The sequence below is a fragment of the Aspergillus melleus genome, assembly GCF_016097325.1.
Source record: "Aspergillus melleus strain CBS 546.65 chromosome Unknown contig2, whole genome shotgun sequence".
In the NCBI taxonomy this organism is placed as follows: Eukaryota; Fungi; Ascomycota; class Eurotiomycetes; order Eurotiales; family Aspergillaceae; genus Aspergillus; species Aspergillus melleus.
The window spans coordinates 2,360,405-2,377,846 of NW_025763371.1; the positions used below are offsets into that span (position 1 = coordinate 2,360,405).

General features: G+C 49.3%; 5 protein-coding genes across 7 annotated transcripts; 2 read left to right on the forward strand and 3 right to left on the reverse strand.

Moving 5' to 3' along the window:
- Positions 1 to 2,044: 2,044 nt before the first annotated feature.
- On the reverse strand, positions 2,045 to 3,075 carry LDX57_003611 (uncharacterized protein). Of its 2 annotated transcripts, XM_046085266.1 has the most exons (3): positions 2,941 to 3,075; positions 2,685 to 2,887; positions 2,045 to 2,601 (listed from the first exon to the last, which is right to left on the reverse strand). In XM_046085266.1, exons 2-3 carry the CDS (start codon positions 2,868 to 2,870, stop codon positions 2,473 to 2,475), a joined length of 315 nt encoding a protein of 104 aa, XP_045941229.1. In that variant the 5' UTR covers positions 2,871 to 2,887; positions 2,941 to 3,075; the 3' UTR covers positions 2,045 to 2,472. The 2 variants fall into 2 exon arrangements, with proteins under 2 accessions (XP_045941229.1, XP_045941230.1); XM_046085267.1 differs by having other exon boundaries at positions 2,045 to 2,887.
- A 787-nt stretch (positions 3,076 to 3,862) lies between these two features.
- abcB (putative ABC multidrug transporter) lies at positions 3,863 to 9,417 on the forward strand (the record flags this gene model as incomplete). Its single annotated transcript, XM_046085268.1, has 14 exons — positions 3,863 to 4,087; positions 4,169 to 4,706; positions 4,765 to 4,991; positions 5,053 to 5,332; positions 5,458 to 5,691; positions 5,745 to 6,529; positions 6,588 to 6,750; positions 6,813 to 7,154; positions 7,218 to 7,479; positions 7,534 to 7,649; positions 7,723 to 8,341; positions 8,398 to 8,478; positions 8,536 to 8,910; positions 8,968 to 9,417. 14 exons carry the CDS (start codon positions 3,863 to 3,865, stop codon positions 9,194 to 9,196), a joined length of 4,476 nt encoding a protein of 1,491 aa, XP_045941231.1. The 3' UTR covers positions 9,197 to 9,417.
- A 475-nt stretch (positions 9,418 to 9,892) lies between these two features.
- On the forward strand, positions 9,893 to 11,080 carry LDX57_003613 (uncharacterized protein; the record flags this gene model as incomplete). The annotated part of the gene is made up of 1 exon (XM_046085269.1): positions 9,893 to 11,080. One exon carries the CDS (start codon positions 9,893 to 9,895, stop codon positions 11,078 to 11,080), a length of 1,188 nt encoding a protein of 395 aa, XP_045941232.1.
- A 43-nt stretch (positions 11,081 to 11,123) lies between these two features.
- Positions 11,124 to 12,221, reverse strand: LDX57_003614 (aldo/keto reductase family protein; the record flags this gene model as incomplete). The annotated part of the gene is made up of 2 exons (XM_046085270.1): positions 11,124 to 12,067; positions 12,170 to 12,221. 2 exons carry the CDS (start codon positions 12,219 to 12,221, stop codon positions 11,124 to 11,126), a joined length of 996 nt encoding a protein of 331 aa, XP_045941233.1.
- A 636-nt stretch (positions 12,222 to 12,857) lies between these two features.
- LDX57_003615 (nucleoporin Nup120/160) lies at positions 12,858 to 17,344 on the reverse strand. Of its 2 annotated transcripts, XM_046085271.1 has the most exons (3): positions 16,587 to 17,344; positions 14,357 to 16,501; positions 12,858 to 14,297 (listed from the first exon to the last, which is right to left on the reverse strand). In XM_046085271.1, the coding sequence occupies exons 1-3, from the start codon at positions 17,224 to 17,226 to the stop codon at positions 13,147 to 13,149; spliced, it is 3,936 nt and encodes a 1,311-aa protein (XP_045941234.1). In that variant the 5' UTR covers positions 17,227 to 17,344; the 3' UTR covers positions 12,858 to 13,146. The 2 variants fall into 2 exon arrangements, with proteins under 2 accessions (XP_045941234.1, XP_045941235.1); XM_046085272.1 differs by having other exon boundaries at positions 12,858 to 16,501.
- Between the last annotated feature and the right edge of the window lie 98 nt (positions 17,345 to 17,442).

The window sequence follows — 17,442 nt, forward strand, 5'->3', positions numbered from 1 at the left end:
TGCACGCTCTTTTCTGCAGCGACGCCACAGGAGTCTATCGAAGGGCTGGCTGGCTTCTATGCCTCCTCCCCTTGCTAGTCAAATTATGCAGCCCTCTGGAAACAGATACATAATACATAATATTGAATATCACAAACAAAAAAATAAACAAATACAATAAGCCAAGTAAATAGAACGCCATAGTACCCGCAAACCGTACTGATTAAACGCAGTACACGATATATTTGTTCATTGCTGTAAGCCAAGTACAGCGAAGGATTTTTTGTTTTTGATCCAGCGTAAACATTGAACTCTCTGTTGAGAAGTCAGACGCTGTAGTCCGTCGTGAGGAAGTTTTTCTCCCCTTGGAGCCCACCGACGTGCATATACGGAGTACACTGCATACAGGCACGGATATAGGTACATACAAGGGTGGAAATCTCGGCCCTACGCCGGGGAATTTTTTCTTCCCTTGATCCGGTGATTTCGAATATGATATGGACAGTTACAGTACAGCCGACTACCCGAGAATGTGGTCGGAATTTTTCTCATCTGTCAAATCCATAACGTATTTTATGACTTTTCTTTTTTATTTCCCTCTCTATCCATTTTAACCGCAACCGCTCTATCGAGAGGTCACACCTGTCTGGGATTGGATGCAATTGACCTAGACAAGCATCAATTTCGAAAGTTAACCGGCAACAAATTAATTAAATGCAAGGGGGTGCGGCACTAGAGAAAACCCGCTCGGTTAGACACTTAGGCTACGACCGCTAGCGAATGGTGTGCATAATCGAGCAGTTTCCAACTTTCCTGTCATTTGTCCGTTGAATTTTATTTGCTTTTCGCACTCAAAGTTCGTGGAGATTCCCTCCATCGAACGATGCTTCCCAATATAGCTCTACCGTTTGTCTGTAGGATAAATTGCGCCCCACCCGGCTTCTTAACTCCCGCACCGGATCTCCAAACCGATTAATGATCTTCAAACTTTCCGGAGAATAGGGGGAAGAAATTGAGAAAGTCAATGTTAGAAGAGAAAATCGAAAGCCAAAATCGGGCAATCGATCCAAACCAGATCGTAGCGATGTCATTGGATCGGCCCATTGATGTCACGTTGCGCACCGTCATCAGATCGGAGCTGAATGCCAACTGTCAGACCGATGCGAGACGATAGAAAACGGAAACTGGAGACTGGAGACTGGAGAAAAAAGAAAATATAGAACATGACAAGGAAAAAATTTTCACGCTGCGCCTGCCGCCAAAGCAGAGATAGTTTGGTTTGTGAGGCCCACATTTGTGCTGTGCTGGGCTCGTGGCCTGGCCTGTCCTGTGCTGTCTTGCCCTGTCTTGCCCAAGGACTCGACTAGGTAAGCCGGTCCAGTTACCCTGCTAGCAAGCTGGTAGGTACGTACCAGTAACTACTCCTAGTCCTAAGAGTAAACATGGCAGAGTGGAAAAGGGTAAGCGCGTCCCGGCCCTGTTTTGATGGCACTAGCCTTTTCTGGTAAAGCTCAAACAGCCACTGACCCCCAGTTCACCAATGAAACCACGGGCGGCTGTATCATCCACCTATGATCGTCCGGGCAGATGCTGTCATCCGGTTTAGTTGTGGGGCGGGAGGCCGGTTTCCGTCAGCCAAGGCACCAAGGCATCCCCACCCGCTGGTCCATCCAGATCCTCTAGTGCATCGACGCAGGATTCAGGAATCCCCTAGCTCGCCCATGCCCACCATCCACCACGATTTAGTGTTGTTCTTTGCTTCACTCACACGAATTCTGGACTAATAGTAATCACTAATCATTACGGAAAGCTCACTAGTCTTCCCCTAGACTTCGGGATCTGATGGACGGGATCTTGGTCTACTGCCGTTCTAAGCTAATCGGTCGCATTTAGGGTACTCATTCTTATTTATCCCCTAACTACTGAGCTAGGTAGGTAACTACGGACTAGGGGCACTCCGTAGGTACAGTATCTACGGTACTCAGCACAAGTTGCTCAGTACGGAGTACCATGATGGTATATCTTTCAACCTACGGAATAGAAGCTAATGTAGAGGATGCTATTCACAAACTAGTTGAAGTGTTTAAGGATTCAATTACAAAGTGTAGGTCCTGTCTATCCGCTGCCAATCACTAGTGCTGTTTATGCCCGTTCCGTTCACCTCTAGCCCCCGTTCAAGTTCAACCCCGACGGTACCCTCCGGACTTGCAACGGAGGGTACGGAGTCCTTCGTCAATCATTTTCAAGTCCTAACGGGCTTGGCCCAATGATCGTTTTGCGTGGGAACGTGATGACTGCACATCTCCTATCATTCCCCGTATGCCACCGTACTTTCATTCGTGGAGGGACGAAGATGGCTTTTCGCCACCAAGGGGGATTGGGTAGTAAATCTGCATCCCGCAATCCAGCAGAGATCTAGTTCTGGGAGAATGTTCTTGCCCTGGCTGACAATTCTCCCTGGCCAACCTTCTTGCGGCTGATGTGGCACTCCCTTTAGACACCCTCGTGGCCCGATCGGGAAATCGGTCGATGATTGGGATAGGGATGCATATCCGGCTCGAGCTGCCACGGGACGAATTGAAGGGTGCCAGTCGGAGATATTTGGAATACTATAGAAGCGAGCTGTCTGATGTCAGTTCTAGTTTTCTTTAGCATTTAATGTTCTTGCTTTTTCGGGGTCCCGTTTCATCCCCGTCCCCGCTTACAGTCTGCGTCGCTTTCCCATTATCTCTTAGGAAGTTGGAAAGGATTGCTGAGATCAGAGATTTCCTCGTGTAGGTCCAAACAAACGGGGTCAGCATGTACTGTATGGGACCAATATGTAGACCACCGTATTTGTGCACGTCGGGAATGCAAACAAGGCGCGCATACGGTGTAAGTTTGTGCGCCATAATTTATTATCTAGCCTCTTGGATGCGTAAGCGTCGGGCCAGTTCATGCTGAGTGCTCCATACTCCGTACTTTTGAAACGGTTCGTGGCAGTGGAGACCGGAGATGTTTCCTACTCAATTGGGAAGCCCATTTCACTGCTAGCAAAAGAAAAACCCGCCGTTACAAGAAGGCGCAGCCAGATGGACCGTCCATGGTGGATTCGACTTCTGGCAGCTGACTTGCTCCCGTCGTCGCCTCTCTTGACGTCTGCGAGGAAATTTTCTGATCCTGGGACCTCATTCAAGTCTCGCCCCCTATAACAAACCGGAGATATACCCGACCTAGTCGGTTCCCTTCAGCAAGACGCAGTAGCGCAGTAGCTCTGGAACAGGTCAAATCATCACACGCCGTAGCCGAGCTCTAGCCCATGTAATCTGTAGGGATCTTCAGTAACATATCGTGGCGACCCTCTGTTCCGTTCCCTGGGGTTAGGCTCCAAATCAGGCTGGTGAAGATCTTGGTGCAAGATTTACGGCGTATATCGCTTCGAATGTGCCTTGGTCAATCCCGCTATACGGGATTCGCCTTGAGGAATCAGCTGGTGCCAAACGTGAGGGAAGAATTTAGTTAGTAAAAAAAAAATTAAAAAATATTACTAAATCAAAACGAAAAGAAAAGAAAAGAATGCTAAGAATGTGATCAGGGAAAGTCGCGTCCTAACACATAATAGGACAAGAAGAGAAGCCTAAAATAGTACAAACGAAAAATCGGATCAAAATTTCCCTGCGATCATCAGGTATACCAGGCTGGCTTCGGAGTATACGATGAGCCCATCTACGAGGCGTCATTCGACGTGAAATAATTGAAGGCAAATCAACAGATCGTCTGCAGTCTAGCCCTTCCCTTCAATCAAACTTGGGCGAGAACCAAAATAGACAGTCGGGTCACTATAACATTTAAACCTACCCATGGCAATCATCCACTTGTAGATAGAGCTCATAGCGCAGCAACCATGGAGGCGCGTCGACTGTCCCTGCCATGCCAGCAAGCGGACAATTCTCTTCGCGTCCCTGTTCTGGGTTGTCGGGGGGACTTTGATTTTCCTCTGCTCTTCGAGGAAATCATCTTAGAGGTGCTGCCTTTAGGAATACTGTTGATAGCCAGCCCGTTTCGTCTGTGGTTCTTATCTCAAAAGCCGCGCAAAGTAACAGGGTCGTGGGTTTTATGGTTCAAAATTGTATGTACAATTCTCCGTTCGAACAATGGCATTAATTCTCAACCTCTCACGCCGTGCTGACGTGAACCGTTCATCTTGAAGTTCACATGGATTATCCTAGGGGCGATTCATTTCGCTCTTGTTGCACTGTGGTCTCTCCCTTCGGCGGTACGGACGCGCGCCTCCATTGCGACGAATACCGTGACCGCGGTGGGGGTGATCTTCTTGGGCATCCTCTCCTACTCCGAACACAATCGCTCCGCTAGACCCTCTTTTCTTCTCAACGTCTATCTTTTCTTTACGCTTCTATTCGATGTCGCGAAGACACGAACATTATGGCTTCGAGACATAGGAGGATCCGGAAGAACCATTGCCATTGTCACTTCTGTGGCTACTGGGGTCAAACTTCTTCTCCTCCTTCTTGAGACGCTGGAGAAACGACGCCTTCTCAAGGAAGACTACAGGGACTATTCGCCCGAAGCCACTGCTGGGTTTTTGAATCGCGCCTTCTTCCTGTGGTTAAATCCTTTGTTCATGCAGGGCTTTTCCAAGAAGCTAGCCGTGGAAGATCTTTTTGCACTCGACAAGGCCCTGGGCTCGCAACGACTCCAGGATGCTCTGGAAATCAATTGGAACCAAGGTAACTGGCCCGATGATTACCAATTCCTACCATCGACACCCAAACTTACAAGATCCAGTTGGAAACCCAGGTGACAATGCATTGCTTTTTACGATTTTCAGAACTTTCTCGTGGCAATTGCTCGCAGCCATAGTCCCACGGGCTTGTCTCGTCGCGCTAAACGTTTGTCAACCTCTGCTGTTGCATCGATCGCTTTCCTTCACTTCAGAACCAGACACGAGTAAATCTACCAACGTCGGGTACGGGTTGATTGGTGCTTACATCCTCGTGTACACGGGAATGGCGGTAGGTGTAACAGGCATTTCTTTTTCATCCTGGTGCAAGCGTTCTCTGACCAATGATCAAGGTATCCATGGGACAATACCAGCATTTGACGTATCGTGTCATTACAATGGTAAGAGGAGGGGTTGTCTCTATGGTCTATAAGAAATCAGGTACTCTGAGCGTGAAGGATGCCGATCCTGCGGCATCTCTCACGTTAATGAGTGCGGACATCGAGAGAATCGTTCAGGGCTGGCAAACAATACACGATATTTGGGGGAATACTCTAGAGATAGCTTTGGCAATTTTTCTCCTTGAGCGGGAGTTAGGAGTTTCCTGTGTTGTTCCGGTCGCTGTCTCACTTGGTAAGCTTGGATGTCATCCCAGTGTCGAGGGTATCCTGGTCTTTCTTCGCATTGACCTCCCCTTCAATGTCATTCTCTCTCCTGATTTGTTTCTCATGGCGCTAACAAAGAGCTTCTTCATTAAGTGGCGCTCGTTGGATCTTTAATCTCACTTTCTCTTGTTGTTTCGAGGCAGGCCATGTGGCTTGAGGCTATCGAGAGACGTATCTCCTCAACAGGGTCGATGCTTGCTTCGATGAAAGGGATAAAGCTGCTTGGACTCAGCCACTTCTTCATGACCCATGTTCATGGCTTGCGTCTGGAGGAGCTTAAAATATCCAAAAGTTTCCGAAGGATCCTGGTCTGGAACCTGGCCTTTGGTGAGACAGTAAGCACTTAATATTGATTTCCAGTAAACTGACAAGTTACACAGCTTGGATGACACGCATTTTTGCGCCGATCTTTACATTTGGCGCGTTTGTCGGCATATCGCATAGTAGGGGGAATGATGCGGCTCTCAACACTTCAAATGCATACACTTCGCTATCGCTTTTCGCCCTCCTTTCAGATCCGCTACTATCTCTTGTAATGGCGCTGATGACATTCGTTGGCTCGGTCGGGTCTTTCAGGAGAATTCAAGAATTCCTTCAAATGGAAAGCCATGTGGATTCCAGGTGCGGACTAACGCCACTCCCGATCGACGTTCTTCATGAGCCGAAGATCTTGGGGTTGGTTGGGGATTCGGAATTGTCCACAGACGAGTCGAGCTCATCACAGTCGTTTAAGGGCGTGTCTCTGGCCTTGCCCCACGAGATTATCACAATCAAGAGCGCAAACTTTGGATGGGATATGGAGAAAGATCCTCTTCTCAATGATTTGACTATTAACATTCCTCGGGAATCCTTTTCTATCATTGTCGGGCCATCCGGCTGTGGAAAATCAACGCTGCTCAAAGCTATTCTTGGAGAGACACCATGTCTCGGCGGGAGCCTTGTCCTATCATCCCAGAGTGTTGCATATTGTGATCAAGTCCCCTGGCACATGAATGCAACTATCAAGGACAGCATTATAGCAATGTCATGCTATGATGAAAAGTGGTACAGTTCCGTGATAACTGCATGCGCCCTCGTCGAAGACTTCCGGCAGCTCCCAAGAGGCGACCAGACAGTTATTGGCAGCAAAGGTATTGCCCTGAGTGGGGGGCAGAGTCAACGCATTGTGTGTATCGCCTGTTGATTTACGATTACCGTGTCTCGGCTAATAGCAGACTCTCTAGGCACTCGCAAGAGCAGTGTACGCCAGGAAAGATATTGTTATTCTTGATGACGTTCTAAGCAGCTTGGATGCAACAACTGAGGATCATGTCTTCCATCACCTAATTGGAACACATGGCCTGCTCCGCTCGATAGGCTCCACTGTTATATTTGCTTCTTCCTCTGGTCAGTTTCGGTCCGGTCGCGAGTTGTATTTTGTGGTCTCAAGCTGACTGGATCTCTTGCAGTAAAACGAATCCCATACGCTGACCACATCGTGGTGCTTGATCTAGAAGGCCGAATCACAGAGCAAGGAGGCTTCAAAGCCCTTGACTCCGCCGGAGGATACGTCTCCAGCTTTGCATTAGGGGCACCTGACTGGAATTTCAAGGCAAAACGTCTCCCCGAACTGGAAATCTCAAAGGCTCCAGTTGATCTGAATGAAAAAGACATAGGGCATGTTATTGATAACTTCGGAAGCGAAGGTGACGTTTCAATCTACCTTTACTATGTTCGGTCTATCGGCTGGCTACCGACGATGGTTTTCACTATAGCAATAACGGGATTTGTGTTTTGCATCTCATTCCCAAGTAAGTATCAACTCCATCTTACTCATTTTACGCGTTGTTCAGAATGTCTGACTTCAATCAAAGGCATTTGGGTAAAATGGTGGGCTCGGTCGAATGAGACAGATCCCGGCACGCAAACAGGATACTATATTGGAATACATGCAATGCTCGGTGTCCTCGGCATGATCTCTCTCATGATAGGCTGCTGGTCTGTACATAATATATCATTCAAGCTAACGATTGAACTCAATGCTAATCGTATGTCCAACTTTAGGCAGATGATCATCAGCATGGTGCCAAAGTCAGGCGAGAAGTTTCACCGCCAGCTCTTGAGCAAAGTTCTTAGGTGAGTACTTTCCAAGGCTTAACGATATAACGAGAATTACTGATGATTTTGAAGCGCGCCTATGCTATTCTTTTCGAGTACGGACACCGGAGCTATTCTCAACAGATTCAGCCAGGACCTACAACTTATAGACATGGAGCTTCCAGTTGCCGCCATAAACACATTCGTCAGTAAGTTATCTTTTCAATATATCGCCCTGTTGGGCATCAGCCCTGGTTCTCATAAACTGATCAATGTTGCTAGCCTTCGTCCTTTGCTTGTGCCAGATGGTTTTCATGGGAATCGCCTCTAAATATGCGGCCATTTCGTTCCCGCTGGTTATCTTCATAATTTACAGCATACAGAAAGTTTACCTTCGCACCTCGCGGCAGTTGCGGTTCTTGGATCTTGAAGCAAAGGCTCCTCTATACGCTCATTTCACCGACTGCCTCGCAGGTCTAACCACCGTAAGGGCTTTTGGGTGGCAGCAAGCATTACAAGATAAGAACCATAGGCTCCTTGACTACTCTCAGAGGCCCTTCTATTTCCTCTATGCCATCCAAAGGTGGCTTACATTGACGTTAGACATGGTCGTTGCTGGAATTGCGGCTGTCCTGATTATTTTAGTCGTGACATTAAGAGGATCAATTGGCGCCGGCTATGTCGGAGTCGCTCTGCTCAACGTCATCCTGTTCAGCCAAAGCATTAAATTGCTTGTGACCTTCTGGACAAATCTTGAAACTCACATTGGTTCAATACTACGCGTGAAGTCGTTCAGTGAAAATGTGGCTTCGGAGGATCAACCCGATGAGAAAGGGACTGTACCTCCAGAATGGCCATCGAGAGGTGAAATATCTTTCGAGAATGTTTCTGCAGAGTATAGGTATGTATATTCATGTGAACACTCGAGCGACTTACTGACAAGTGGTTTGCATTTAGGGCTTCCGAGCCAGTGCTCAACAACATTTCAATTGCTATACAGGCAGGAGAAAAAGTTGCAATTTGCGGGAGAACTGGCAGGTTGGTACCTTCTTTTCACATTCTCAGTCCGGGGAGAAGCTAACTCATTGGCTATAGTGGCAAAACTTCTCTCATCATGAGCATCTTCCGCATGGTTGATATTACGTCTGGGAGCATCCTGATTGATGGAATCGACATATCTCAAATACCCCGTCAAGAAATCCGCTCCCGCATAAACGGCGTTTCCCAAAGCCCATTGTTAATCCAAGGGAGTGTCAGGAAAAACATTGACCCAACTGGTCACTGTTCTGACCATTCCGTATTGGCAGCTCTCAAGACCGTCCAGCTCTCTACAAAAGTTCAAGAAAAGGGGGGTCTTGATACGGACATCGATGAACTCTTCCTATCCCAAGGGCAGAAACAGCTCTTCTGCCTGGCTCGGGCAATTCTACGATCAGGCAACATTCTTGTTCTCGATGAGGCTACTAGCAGGTATGTTCTATGTGGAGTTTTTTGATATAGTTCATTTTCTTACCACTTTCCGTCTAGTGTCGATACTAGAACCGACGAGATAATGCAACGTATCATCCGAGAAAAGTTCGCCAAGCACACCATCGTCACAGTTGCCCATAAGCTTGAGACGATTCTCGACTATGACAGAGTCATCGTGCTTGATTCTGGCCGTATAATTGAGTCAGGAAATCCTCACAATCTCCTTGCTTCAGACTCTCACTTCAGCAGTCTGTATGCAAAATCGGTGCTGGAAGAGTCGGAGTAAGCTATATATACGACACGCCATACGCTCAAAATAAACGTCTTCTTTGCTTTCCATACTCGCGGTTTTTTTGGATCTAGTTTGATTCCCTATCTCTCTTTGTTTGATTGCTTTTGTGTAGAGTTATATTCGGGGCCAAAGCCCTTCCAAGGTTGGGAGGCTAGGGAGTATATATGTTTCAGGCGCATGCACATACTACTTTATATCAGACCTTTAATCTCATTTAAAAACATTGACATACTTCCGTATTCGATACGCCCCTACCGCATACAAGGGGAATCGAGTGGGCCCCTGTTCAGGCCTGAAAAACCAGGCACCGGTTGGTCGTCTTCCATCGATTCCCGCAGCGCCCGGCGACTTGACTTGTTCACCTCCACTCCACCATGGTCTACCGCGGAAAACCCAGCAAGTCTTGTCGCGAATGCCGAAGACGAGACATAAAAGTATCTTCGCCCAGTTGAATCCTCATATAACGTCGCTGACCCTGGGTTTCAGTGCGATAAGAAGAAAGATGGATGCTCTCAATGCTCCCGAGCGCGTATCCCATGCTCGGGATACGCCAATTCCACCAAACTCATGATCCACGATGAAACTCGTTCAACAATTGAGCGAGCTCGTCAAAAGCACGCTGTCCGACATTCATCTTGTCCCAGTCCTCTTTTCACTAATCTTTTTCCCACGGTGGAAGTTCGTGCCAAAATGCTCTACGTATCACAATATATTGCTGATTCGTCAGCCGCCAGCCTGTTCTCCTTCATGCAGGTCTTCTACTCGCCGAAGCTTGATACTTCTTCCCTGTTAGCCACCGTCGTGCGTACCACATTTTTGGCCTTTTTCTCGTCGTCGTATGCGTCTGATGCAGCTCTTTATCAAGCTCGTATCAATTACGGGCTAGCACTCACCCTCGCTAGAAAAGCAATTCAGTCACCTGAACAGGCGAGAACAGACACCACTTTGTTCTCTTTGATGCTATTGAGCGCTTTAGAGAAGTTCTCCCATTTCCGAGAAGAGGAGCAGCCACTTTACTCAGATGGTCATTTGAAAGGGGCTTTGGGGCTGATGTTCTTGAGGGATGACAGTCAGTTTGGTAGCAAAGTAGGCATCACGATGCTCCTACAGCTAAGTGAACTGGTCACCCTCAACTGCCTTGCGAATGAGTCTGAGATCCCGCCCTCTCTCTTTTCATTGAGACGGAGGGCGCTTCGAAGTATTGATCCTTCGTCTTCCAGGTGGAGGTTCTCGGAAGTTCTGCTACAGTATGCGCATCTCCAAAATCTCATCCGAGCCGGCCTTTCCCATGAACAGGCTATACTCCAAGCTGGATTTCTTGATGGAGAACTCGATCGATTGTCACAAGACTTGCGTTTTTTCATCCCCAGTAATCGGAGTCTCTTACCACCAGAGCTTACAAAGCCTACGAAAGATCATTGTGCGGACCATAACACTAGAAAAGGCTGGAATAATATTCGCGTGGTCCGCATCTTGCTGGCTGAGGTCATTCGCGAACAATGCATACACCTTCTCAGAACTGCCACAGACAACGAGGCCTCAATCATGGAGAAACTTCGTCGATCGACTCACACATCGAGTGCGCTCAGTCTAGAGATTTGCCACTCGGTTCCATACAGCAACTCTCAGCATGCGCTCACTTCCGACCTTTCCAGTGTGCAGGTAGCCTCGCTATCTTTTCATCTCTACGTGACCAAAGTAGTAGGCGTCATCTCCGACCACATGCGTCAGTCCATTCTTGAACGGATGCAGGCTTTACAACAGGGACAGTTACCTGGACATCAGAGACTGCTAGCCGAATTACAACAGCAGACCCATCGACGATCAAATGTCTGGGAAATGTGGCTTAAAGTTGGAAAAGAAGATTTCTCAGTGTGAATTGTTGAGTTGAGAGGGTGCTAAAACTAGTACTCAGGTCTATCTAATACTCATTAAGTTTGGACACGCGAGCTGGGAATCGCTCTCCCACAGCCGGGAACTCTTCCAGGATCGATGCGATCTTCTTGAAATCATCATCGCTCAACTTCTGGGTCTTTACATTCTCCAAAACCCTTTCCTCAGACCGCGCACCCACCACAGGAACAATCACCGGCATCCCCGGCCTCCCATTGTGCGATTTCACCCACGACAAAGCCAGCTGAGCCGCAGTGCACCCCTTCTCCTGGGCCAATTTCTTGATCTCCTGGGCCGACTGGACATTCTTTGCAATATTCTCGGGCAAGAACCGCGGGAAGCCTCGCTCGATAAATAGACCCGGCACATCCTCCGCACTCTGGATACTGCCCGTCAACAGCCCAGCCCCCAGCGGCGTATGGGCGACCAGAACGATCCCCAGCTCCGCACACGTCTCAGCAACCCCATTCTCAAACACCTCCTGCGACCAAAGATTGACCTCTGCCTCCACCATATCAATCTTCGCCACACTCGCCGCCCTGCGGATCGTCTCCGCGCGGACCTCACTCAACTGGATCCCCCCGATGGAACCCTCGGTCCTCATCTCCTCCAGCGCCTTGACACTCTCCTCAACCGGCACGTCCGGATCAATCCTCGCCGGCCCAAACACATCAATGCTCTTCTTCCCATCCAGCACGCGCAGCGCATTCTCCAACAACCCCCGGAGACCCGCACGCGAGCAATCCAACTTCATAGTCGTCATATCCACAATCCCGGTCTTCACCATCAAGACCACCTTATCCGCATCTTCCGGGTACACGCTGAAATAGCGGTTCACGAGATGCAGCGAGTTGTACTCCGGCGTGCCGTAGAAGTCCGCCGCGTTCCAGACATTCGCGCCGGCGTTGAGTGCTGTCTTGAGGGTCTTCAGCACCTGTTCTTCGGGTGCCACGAGGCGCGGCCAGGTGATTCCTATTATATATCGTATCGATGTCAGCCATCGTCATCAGTCATACCAGAGCTGGACACATATGCGAATTCAAATGTATATTAGAAGGACGGATAAGAACCCACGCATAAGACCCAGGCCATCCAACGAGATCTCCTTTCCAGCGATCGAAGGCATTATCACAGTAATAGAATCCGTCCAGCAAACGGAGATATATATATAGAGAGAGGGGGGAAGAAAAGACAAAGGATGAGAACCGTGAAAAGCGGAAACAAGATATAATAGAGAGAGAGAAAGAGAGAAGACCAGCTATTTAACCCTTCCCCCAAAAGTAACCACCTCCTACCTATCTACCTTCAGCCAATGCTCCCGTCCATAGGTAGGTACATACTGTACGGACTCCATAGAAGGAAGACCCCAGCCCCCAAACCCCGGAAATAAGCCCGGTCCAGGCGGAGATAACCAAAAAGTCCTATCTCCTAGTCTTTGTCTTCGTCTTTGTCTTCGTCTTCGTCTTCGTCTTCTCCACCCTAGGGCTGTGGACTTCGAGCTGCAGCAATAATTCCAGGAATCAGGTAACTACGCGCATCGCGTATACGTATTGATTGACAGGGAGTTATTAGGTATTACGAAGGAAGGAATTTGGAGGGGGGTGTATAGTCCGCTTAAGTCCGACGACCAGGTGGTTACCCGATTAGGGATGAATAGGGACCCACTTTTCACGTTGTTGCCAACTACGGGGAGGAGTTCACCTTCGAGACTGGTTACTACCTACATATGTGGTCTATGACTCTATGGTACTATGCAGGAAAGTTGAAAAGTTGTATGTATTCCGGAATTGAATGCAGATTATTACGCCCCAACGGATCATGCAGGAAATAGAACAAGACAAAAGAAATAACACATCCATCCTCCTAGTGTGCACCGTACGACGAAACAAAGAAAGCCCCCACAAATTTTTGATTCTTTTCACCGCCAGTGAAAATAGAATGTCAAGCAAACTTCTAGCCTAGAATACAGTTGCAGTCCAAGAACTCTAATCAAAGACCAAATCGACAGGGGAAAACAGCACATTCATATGGCAAACTCTTGTGATAGATATCTAGAGTAGCATCGTATCATCATTATCAGCCTCATCGGAATCAAGAGCCCCAAACTCCCAGTCGCCTCGTTCAATCCTACTGACTCGGTCTAGCTCGCCTTGGTACTCGCGACGTAGGTGCTCGAGTGTGACTATGACGCGACGTCGGGGGCCGGAGGTCTCGGCGGTGGAGGATTTGCTTCCTCTTCGACTGGCAGGTCTGATAGCCGTGGTACTAGAGCTGAGCCTGCGCTTGGATCCGTAAGGGGTGGGCGAGCCAGCCTCGGCATCGTCCATGAATACGTTTCCGTCATCGTCCGCCTGTAGGCTCCGGCGTCTATACGACGGGGCAGCAGATAGGGAGGGGTCGTCCTTCTCAATGAGGATGTATGATTCGCCCTTGTCGACGCAGCCAAGCAGGTTAATGAGCGACAAAAGCTCGTGTCTTATCTCCTGACTTTCGGGGTCATCTTCTCCAGCTGCGGCTGCTAGATCCTCCGTGCGGCCTTTAGCCAAAACTAAAGCCGACGAACTATCTCGAGAGTTCCGGAGTCGTTGAACATTGCGGTAGGCAATCTCGGCGGCGCCGCGATGGTCACCCCGTGCAATACGATACGCCTGTAGGATTCGTTGGTAGTCAGGGGTGCCGTCGGCCCATTGGTTCCCGCTATCCAGATAGGAGGTAAACGACGTCTGCTTCCGGGCAAGGGAGACCAAGGCCTCGTCCACGTAGGATGCGATATTGGGGACAAGAGCAGTGGGGAAGTGAAGAATTTGGTCAAGGCCGGCAGTGCCAGATCCCGAGGCGGCCAAGATGCCCGTGATTAAAGAGCTGAGTGCAGACTTTTGAAGTGTGAGGTCCTTGTAGCGGGCAAGTGCGGAGTACGCCTGATCGAATTGACAGTTGTGAAGAGAGGCATAGAAGAGGCGCGAAAGAAGATCCGTTCGCAGGCTGATGTATTCTGGATCCTGCTCCGAGTATCCTTCGCTCGCCAACGCCTGCAGTGCAAGACTGGCAAAGTCCGCAACATGGGAGAACGAACGAGCCTGTTCAAAGATGGATAAGATGTGTTGGAAATACTTCGGTAGACCGTTGTGAAAGCAGTCTACCGAGACGATGTCTAAAAGAGTCGACGACATCTCGTGCAAATTGCCCAGTGGTTTGCCGCACGCTACACAACAAGTTAGAACGCAAGGACCGTACCAGACCTAGAAAGCAGACCAGACTTACAGAGCAGGTATGCAGATTTCCGGAAATACAAAGCTGCAATGTCGAATTCAGACATAGCCACGTACAGGCGGCCTTTAACGTAGGTCGCCCAAGATGTACTTGCTTGGAAGCGGAGGAAATCCCAAGCAAGTTCAATGTTGTTCTTCGCAATGAGATCACACTGAATGTAGACCAGTGCGTTCGGATAGGCCACCTCTCCCTGGCGCGTGACCCACGACAGAACATCTCGTATACCGAGACTCAAAGTATAACTCTGGGGTAAGCCGATGGTCTGGCGGGGTTTGATATCGGCAGCAAACAAGTCCTCCAATATGGTAGCCACCCTTGTGCTGCTTCCCTTTGATGGTGATTCCTTCGACGAATATGCCGATGGCGTCAAGTCTTCGGAGCTGCCAGCAGGTCTGTCAACACACTTCCGGGAGTTTGAGCTGAGCCACAGCATCATCTCATATTCACGCAGTAACGTAATCAATGAGGCGAACAGTTCAACGGCATCAAAATCTGAGCCTTCCTCCTGCTCTACTTCGCCATCCACGAAGAGAACCAGGGCAAGTAGATCAATGAGTATTTGACGCGTGAAGAAGATAGCCTCCTGGACACCGTTTACGGTGACCTTGACTCCGAAATGTGTAGCCAAAAGGTCTGAATCCTTGCCGGGGAAGCCCAGCGGAATTGTGTCAATAATAGTGTAAAACACATCATTCCTTAGGTTGAAGATGTTTAGGCGTTTGTTCATAGCACCAACCAGGCCATCATAGATCTTGTTAGAGACCTGTTCCCCGAATTCGCATCGATCGCGGAAGGCGTCCATCCTATCGGGTATGGATGACGAGGGCTCCGTAAACAGCTCCGCTTCCAAAGCTCCTAAGCATGCCACCTCAAGGTCCGGGGGAAACCTCCGTCGGAATCCCGCAGCAACTTGGATCAAATGAGATGCCTCCTCGAACGAATCACCGATTTCCGTGCCCAGGTTCCTGTGTCTCCAGCGGTCCACAATCTTGGGCCCTTCTGAGCGTAGCTCCTGGCCTGAATTGTGCAAAAGTAGTTCTGTAGAGCTGCATTCTCTAATCACCGCACAACCGCCTGAGAGTAGCAGCCACGGGATCTCATAATAGGAATCGTACGCAAGCGTGACCGGTTCAAATCTTCTTCTATTGATATCGTCCGCGATTTGCCAGAATTGACGCCACTTGGAGTCTGTATCACTTCGGTATCGCGTGAAATCCATTTCGTCGTCGGCGTACTTGCGGAGAGAGACGGTGGCGGCGATTGTGGAGCAGAGACGTTCAGAAAGAGGAGTGTCCTTCTTCAACACACTAGGCGAAGACAATGGCTTTAGAGCTTCCTGGTAAATGGCCAAAGCGGTTTCAAGCACCTCAGGTGAAAGCCTGTTGGGGTGTAAAAGGAACTTCAACCACTTTTCAGTCGGGTCCTCAACATCGGAGGGCACTGGCGGTAGCGGCGGGTGCTCTTCTCCGCGAGTGTCCATAACTGTCGATACCCAGTTGTTATCCCAATCCGTAGTCAAGCTCTCAAAATTGAAGTGCAGTGTGTAGAGCTGGTAGAGGCTGCTATTTCTCCAAAGGACCCATAGCTCCATTCCCCTTCCTTCTTCCGCCGGCTTGACCTGGAAATCCGCAATCGTCCAGAACATATTGCCTGACGTATCCGGGTCCAGAGGCCTGAGCGAAGCATCGGGGAAGAGATCTTCAATTTCAAGGGCTGTCGTCAGCCCCCCTTTGATGGCCCAAAATTTGAAGCGGCCATCCTCGAAAGGCGAGTATGTGATGAGGTAATACCGGTAGCCTCCATCCAATGCCCTCTCGACGTTGAAAACTCGAATGAAAGATGATTCGGACGGATTGAGCGAGTACGTTGTCGCATCAGACTGTGGTAGTTCGCGACCAAGCAGATCCTTTGTCGCGACCAGTTTGTTCGTGGCGAGGTTCCATATCTTCAAGGTGTGGTTTAAACAGATCGCAAAAACGTAGGTCTGATCGGAAGTCGTAGCAATCGCGTTGGCGAGATTTGGGTCGAGATTACGTCCGTTGTATTTTATCGAGGGTTGCGCATGCCATCTGACCAAGCCTCGAATTGACGATCCCCAGGTTCTTTCGTCAAACGTCAATGGGGTCCAGTGCGAGCCTTGAAAGGATAAAGAGTTAGCAAACTACGTAAGATAGACGTGTTTTTGTAAGCGGAGGCTGGGGGGATTGGAATGCAGTATTACCATCATCGCTAGATTTCCTGGTCAGGCGCAAAAGGGAACCGTTGTCGAGGGAAATGAACAGCTCCAGCGGGCTGCTAGCGTGTAGTCGGTGAGGGTGAGAGAATGTGAGGGGTGCCGGGACACAGGACTTGCACCAGTCCGAAACGTTTTCATCGATTGCTTCCGTCCGTCGAAAGAACTCCGGGCGCAGAGTCAAAGTGTGTAGCTGGTTGGAGGCTGTAATAACAAACACGCTGAGCACTTCGTGGTCCTCCAAATCCGCGAAATCAACCCCCGACGGGATGATCTCTTCTTTGAAATCCAATCGTAAAGTCACGTTGTATTCGTGGTTATCAATTCCGCCCTTTGTCAAATCCACACACTGAATCTCCAAGACTTTGCCATCGTCGATGACTCTCCATAGGAACGTGCGAGGATAAACGCTGCGCTTGCGGAAATAAACAGACCCCTGGGTGGTCAGGAAGCGCTTAGAAAACTCGTCTTCGTCCTTCGCGATCGGTTCTTCGTGTCTCGTGAAGGGGGATGTTGCGAATCTGGCGCGGCCTGGCGTGTTCGCTTCTGTTGGGATGCGGATGGTCAAGACCGAGTTCCGCGAGTACGGCCGGAGGTCGACTCGGGTGTCTTTGTAAATTCTAGCCATGTCGGAATTGCGACAAACCACCTGGGACGATCTTGGAAGGTATCGGTCACCTCAGGTCTCCATGGCCGGGAGTCGCAGAGGAAAAGGATGGGGTTGTCGCTGCCCGAGGGGGAGGTGGAGGTGGAAGTGGAAGTGGAAATGATCCAGTAGTGAAGAAGCCGCAGCAGCTCTTTCCGCTCAGAAAAAACAAGGTCTTGGCACGGACCTTCAACAACG

What these genes read in the sequence shown, in the direction of transcription:
- LDX57_003611 (XM_046085266.1), bottom strand. Translation starts at nt 2,870, where the DNA reads ATGGCGCACAAACTTACACCGTATGCGCGCCTTGTTTGCATTCCCGAC. An exon ending in ATGGGAAAGCGACGCAGACT is followed by an intron (nt 2,602 to 2,684) that starts GTAAGCGGGGAC and finishes GACATCAGACAG; the next exon opens with CTCGCTTCTATAGTATTCCA.
- LDX57_003615 (XM_046085271.1), bottom strand. Translation starts at nt 17,226, where the DNA reads ATGGCTAGAATTTACAAAGACACCCGAGTCGACCTCCGGCCGTACTCG. An exon ending in CAGGAAATCTAGCGATGATG is followed by an intron (nt 16,502 to 16,586) that starts GTAATACTGCAT and finishes TATCCTTTCAAG; the next exon opens with GCTCGCACTGGACCCCATTG. An exon ending in GAAATCTGCATACCTGCTCT is followed by an intron (nt 14,298 to 14,356) that starts GTAAGTCTGGTC and finishes CTTGTTGTGTAG; the next exon opens with CGTGCGGCAAACCACTGGGC.